This window comes from Apostichopus japonicus, chromosome 16 (genome assembly GCF_037975245.1).
Source record: "Apostichopus japonicus isolate 1M-3 chromosome 16, ASM3797524v1, whole genome shotgun sequence".
Lineage (NCBI taxonomy): Eukaryota > Metazoa > Echinodermata > Holothuroidea > Aspidochirotida > Stichopodidae > Apostichopus > Apostichopus japonicus.
In genome coordinates, this window is record NC_092576.1 from 31,947,071 (window position 1) to 31,953,299 (window position 6,229).

The 6,229-nt window shown below is 32.9% G+C and overlaps 2 protein-coding genes across 2 annotated transcripts in view; one reads left to right on the top strand and one right to left on the bottom strand.

Moving 5' to 3' along the window:
• Positions 1-6,229, bottom strand: part of LOC139982131 (uncharacterized) — a 221,487-nt gene that overhangs the window by 132,257 nt on the left and 83,001 nt on the right. The gene's annotated exons all lie outside the window — the stretch shown is intronic.
• The window catches only part of LOC139982136 (uncharacterized), a 175,332-nt gene that overhangs the window by 52,008 nt on the left and 117,095 nt on the right, over positions 1-6,229 (top strand). Inside the window, exon 5 of the mRNA XM_071994736.1 lies at positions 3,136-3,341. Within this exon, the coding sequence (XP_071850837.1) occupies positions 3,136-3,341 (206 nt within the window). The remainder of the gene's footprint in view (positions 1-3,135; positions 3,342-6,229) is intronic.

The following is a 6,229-nucleotide window of genomic DNA, read 5'->3' on the forward strand; positions in this document are numbered from 1 at the left end:
ATTACAATGGTGGTTGGGTGGGGAGGAATGAAAAAAAGTTGTGTAGTTACATTTATTCCAGTAAGTTCATTATGATCAAGTGATTATTTGTAAAAACAAAAATGTAACTTGACACAGACACATTTTGTCTGCACGATGTGTCTGTAAGATGTGTATGACTGAACAAGAATGTTCAATGTAGGTTTTAATATTCATTAAACATGTACTCTCCTTCAAATCATTTGAAACAGACTGTATTTAAACATTAGTGTTAATTGTTTGTTTATTCATCCACTAACAGATTATAGGGTGGGAGAATGAGTACATACCTGTAAAATGCTTTTTTGCCCAAAATTTAACCGGTGGTGGGGAGAGGGGGGTGCACGGGGACTAACCCCCTACCGCTTAGAGAGAAATGTCAATGATAGCTTGATCTACATGATATAGGTTGTGTTGTAATATTTACTTCCTCGAACCCTTCCTTACCATGATACCCAATCGACGTCAGTTTTTAAACTGTCTGTTTCCACCGGGCATGTATAACGATACGTACATTTATTTCTTTTGGCGCCAAAATGTCTGTTACAAATCTCAAACATCACCGCGAACAGCTGGGAAACATATGAATATCAGTGACTCATGATATTGAATATCTGTTCACATCTAGTATATATATATCAGTATCACTGACAATGAACGGTTTAGTGTTATATCAGTGGAGTTGCAGAGTACGTAGTATATTCGTGGGAGTTGTTTGTTACCATTGACTTGTTGAGTGGTTTTAAACATGCATTGTTTAATTGAGAGGAACCGCTGTGAAAAGTTGAAACAGTAATTATTGATCAGAGCGATAATTTGACGGTATGGTATAGAGGCATAGGCTAGAATGTGTACAAAGGCCAGGCCAAACTTAGGTAGGCTAAAGGTTAGACTATAGTAATACAGTTAGGCTATGTTAAAAATCTCAAACATCACCTGCGAAAAGCTAGAATTACTACTTTTAGCAAGAGGATATGCTTAGCAAATCTAACTAATAAATAATACAAAGCTTAACCTATCTTAGCCTAAAGTTGTTGACTGATTATCAAAAAATTCCAAGTTAAAGCATATCTTAAATATAAAGGAATTGAATAAAATACAATCCGAATCGAGATACTGAGTCTTCTTTAGGGATCTTAAATTAAGCGAAGAATAAAACCAGCCATTAACATTCTAGATGAGCTGATTCCTATCCTTTACTTCGAAAACAATTACTTCATTGTAGCTAACAAAAAGTATCCATAGACAAACTTTGGAACTTTCAACTCGACTTTACTCGTACACAATATAGCCGTACGAGAGCCCATAATATAGGCGTGAATACAAGTCAATCTATAACATTCCACAATTATTATTGTAATCACCTATCTTACTAAATCTACCAGGTCGGACATTTGAGCCAATTATATGAGAAACCTGCAGCTTTTTACCGAGCAGGCTGACTGAAATAATGTTACTTAATAACTGATTATTAGTTGAATAACCTAACTCCTGCCAATATACCTGACACCTAATGTGAAATATAGCTTTGTTATATACTGTATAGGGCCTAGAGCTTTGAGTCTCTATAAAATAGTTTTCCAATTTAAGTCTTATAATAATAATAAAATGAAATACATAGTTATTAAAAAGACATCTTTTGTCCATGTCTTTCCAGCAGCAACTAGATCGCGGTGTTCTACTCACAGCTGGTTTTGTCTTAATTTTGCCCACATAATTATAAAAAAACTGTACGTCATTTCCAAGCCAACAGATTTATGGCCACATGATTTTAAAAAGTAAAATGGTTTTGAAATTGACAGTTCGCCACTTCTTTCACTCAATAAGAGAAGTTCGCCAGAGCCGTAGCTCTAACGTTAAAATTTAAAAGGCGCCATCCTCTCATTTAACTTGTAATTAACTGATTTATCTCTCGTGTTTGTAAATCTTTATTTGTCCTCTATCTGTTCACACCCGCTGAACTCCATAGTAACAGAAGATATTACAATGAAGAACCAATCAACCCGATCAAACTTAGAAGTAATAATTAATTAGTATAATTAAACCCCCAAGGATATGAAGTGTTTCCAGATAACAATATCATTTGTGAAAAAAAATGTAAAAACCGGTGGTACTATGTAATTGGAAGAAGTGATAAAGTATAGAAATTTAAGATTATAAGCAATACCCAATTTAGGAATATCTACAAACACAAAGAAAGAAAAATGCTATATTTTGAAAAAATCCACTAGAAGTTATGTCACACACAAACCGTAACTTAGGAATGAATTTGATAACTAAACACAGATTGTCATCATTGTTTAAACAAATGGTATTAATTGGCAATAATTATAATTCAAGCAGAATAGTCGGATTTGGATCAATCATGAAATAATTTGTATATTAAAATTTCAGTCTAAGCCTCATCAACCTTCTCTCTTGAAACTTGAATTTGATCTACCGTACATCTGCTTCTCTAAATTGCATTTTAATTATAAGAAACAACCTATTGATTTAAATATAATTCTTCCAAATCTCCTTAAACTTAATAAAAACCTGGTATTAGTTAGAGTAGAAGTTTCCTTTTCATGATTCCTATAACATTAAATTACATTTTCTTTCTGAAAGTTCTAAATAAAAATACAAATAAATTTGATCAATTTCTTCCAAAGATAATCTCAATTATTATGTACCCATTTCTTATAAAATTCTCAACCCGTGATTAAGATTTGTTTCCTATTAACTAATAAATAAAAATATGTATCCTCAAATTCTTACTTTATTAAACCTTACTAGCTATAAAACCTTTAGGAAATAATTTAATCGTAAAACAATGAAACTGATCCTTTAATCCTACATAACTACTTTATTTTCCTCTAATCTAATCTAATCAAATCTAATTATTTATGTTAATACTTGTCTCCCCTTAAACTCAATCCCGTATTTCCTTTCCATTAACATATTCCTTCTTACAAATAAACACGACCTAATTGTCTTAGTTTATCGCTTTATTTTCCTTTATTTTATTTCGTTATTTCTATTATTTATAATATCATTATAATTATTCAAATCCTAACCAAATCCAATCTATTTATCTCTATCTACTCTATTATCAGTAACTCTATTCTTTCATTCTAGATTCCTATCTCCTGTGTGGATATAGATTACTGCTCTCCTAGAGCTGATGAGTCTGGTCTGAACCTTATCCTTCAGTCTGGTCTCTCTCTCTGTATCCTGAGTTCTCTCCAGAAGCTGGATATCTGGGACATCACGATACTAACTAATGAAGAGTTGGCGGCCATCTTGTCTTACTCCTCACAGTGTACAAGCTTGAAGGAGCTGGTGTAAGTATTCCGGTGTAGATATCATCATAACAGTTAAACGGAATTAATTTAATTAATAAAAGTTATCAATATTAAACTAACAATAAAGAAAGTAAAGTCTGCTGTATTTTAATGTCAAGGATTGGATTTAATTAGTTTAGTTGAATTTATTTCGATAATTAGGTCATCGTGATAGGAAATCTGTAGAATGTTATGATAAATGGAACAAAATATAATGGATTAATAGGAAATATTTCAAGAGGGTGTTGGTAAGAGAAGGGGTAGGGGTGGGTGGGGGTTGTTTAAAATGTTCTTTGTTTAGTTTACTGTTAAAATTTAACTAAGAAACAGGAATTTTAATGACAGGAATGTTTATTAGGAGAAAATAAGAGATATAAACAAGATAGTTGGAATTTCATAATTCTAGCGAGAATAATGAATTCTAAAGTAGAGTTTAATAAGAAATAACTATTACTTTTGACTGAAACCTCCAAAATATTTGTTTTTTAATTATGTACAATTTACGTGAAAAAATGGTCAACGAAAGAAATTGAAAATCGTTATTAATATAAGAGTAGTAAAATTATGGCAATAAAAATAACAAAAGCAATAACATATAACTTTATTGTTTAACCCTCCTCGCTCCACCCCTAAAATTGCGATCAAATGATACTTCTCTAGTAAATCTGAGATGTAAACCAAACAAGCAACTAATTAAACAGTTTTACTGAGTTGCCGAAGTTTATGAAATAATTACTCAAAATAAGTTAATAAATATGAGGTATCAAAAAGGGATATAAATAATTGTAATGGAGTTAATAATAAGTTAAATTGTATTTTTTAATATACAATAAAATCATAAAGGCTAATATGTATCTCATAAATTACAGAGGTTAATATTTAAGAACTACATAAGTTTCTTTTTTATTTGAAATACAACTTTTCACCAAATTATAAGCTAAATTAATATTTATTTTCAATATTTTTTCATAATTTTAAACAATAACATAAAAAGTCATCGTGAGCTATAGCTTTTTTATAATTCATAACTTTGAACAAAAACTGTTTAATATGTTAATATTCCTCGTATAAATATTACTTCATACTTGATTCGATCATGACGTCCCTGCTTTATCCTTTACAATTTAGTGTAATTGAATCCCCTCCCACACCCCACCCCAACCCATCACTTATAACCCATTCGAACACCGGTTTCACCCAATACATTCCCGACACCTCCATTTATCAATCCATCGTAACTCTACCTGCCCCCTTCAGATAACCGCCATTACACTCTTTGTTCTTAGCAGTTTCCCTTTTCAATTCATTTTGACCCTCACCCCACCGTAACCTATCACTACCTCCTTTGTTCCTGCCATCAAGTGGTTATTTTTTATTATCTCCAGCTCCATTATCAGTTACTTGTGTATTCTTCGTTTCTACATGAACATTGTTTTCTTTACATATGCCTACTAAGAATATTGTAGTTTTATATACTGGGACGTATAAACCTCGCTAATACTTTAATATATATCTTTTCTCAGAGTCAAATTGGTTACACAACTAATATATTCAGTTTAATATATCGCTACTCCTCTCACCTTCATTAGTTCATCAGACCAACCTCATAACAAGTTTCCCATTTCCATCCTTACACATTCACGTTAATGTTATTAGTTGATATGTTCCACAGTGTATGACGTGTTACTAAAAACAATGAAAGAAATATTTAAGTCGCCCAATCCCGCCTCACCCGACACTCCCAAAGAAACAGGGAAAAAACTATTCAGTAATACCATGAATGAAATAAAATATAAACGAAAATTATTTAGCATGTCATATTCTCAATGCCATTCCAGGAATAACAGTAACCACGAAAAATGTATCACTGAAAAGTATGATACATTAGCAGCATTGCTTGGTCAAATTATCAAAAAAATGGAATACAGATCAATATATGATTATTCACTTTCTAGACTATCAGTGCTCTATCCCAATCCCGGTATTCAGTATCAGTAAGTTTAGTCTAACCTCCTCCACCATTCAGACAACCCTACTGTTTACCTGTTCCCGCCACTGCCCCCCCCCTTCACCCTCCCCTTCAGAGAGATGAATCTGCATGTTTTTAGAGATCCCATCAAATCCATTCCATGTTTCTACCCGATAACATCATCACCGTTTTAGTACACACACGAGGCCTATTCTACTTCTACAATAGTTTTCTGTACAAATATATACAGCGCTTACATTATACAGACGAGTGATTCAAACAATTTTTGTTCTAAAGCAAGTCAATGGTAAGAATGCCACACCTGGAACTCCGGTAAATATCTCATTAGCATAATAATAGGTGACACGAACCAGTTAAAGCCAATGAATAAAATTAGGTAAACAAACCACGTGCCCATTGTATCCCTGAAACATTGTCAGTGAACGTGTCAAAGTAACCATGGAAACAGACATTAAGTAGGTCATTAGGTGTACAGCAGTGACTACGAATCATCCGTTGTGGGAAATAACATATTTTTATTAGATCATACGCCTTGTAATTGCATACGTTGCGTTCTTAATTGTTGGTTATTCTTTGTAAGTTTTACTTTAAATTAGCAAAATTGCTGGCCAGGTTGATTACGTAGAAATGCGAAAATCGATAAACCGAGTTCGGTAATCGAAATACCAGGTTTGATATCAGCGGTTTCTGTGTTATCGACCTTGCTATGTAGCAAGGTCGAAAACGCGGGAAACGAGATGAATTTTTCAAGGGAGGGTGACGAAGTCTTTTGGGTGGATTTATGCCTATATGCGCCAGGAAGGGGTGCAGGTTTAAGCTATTTCACTAAATGTAGGTCGAAAACGCGGAAATCTTAAAGTTTACAATGGATGAGTTAGATTATTTTGTCAAGGGAGGA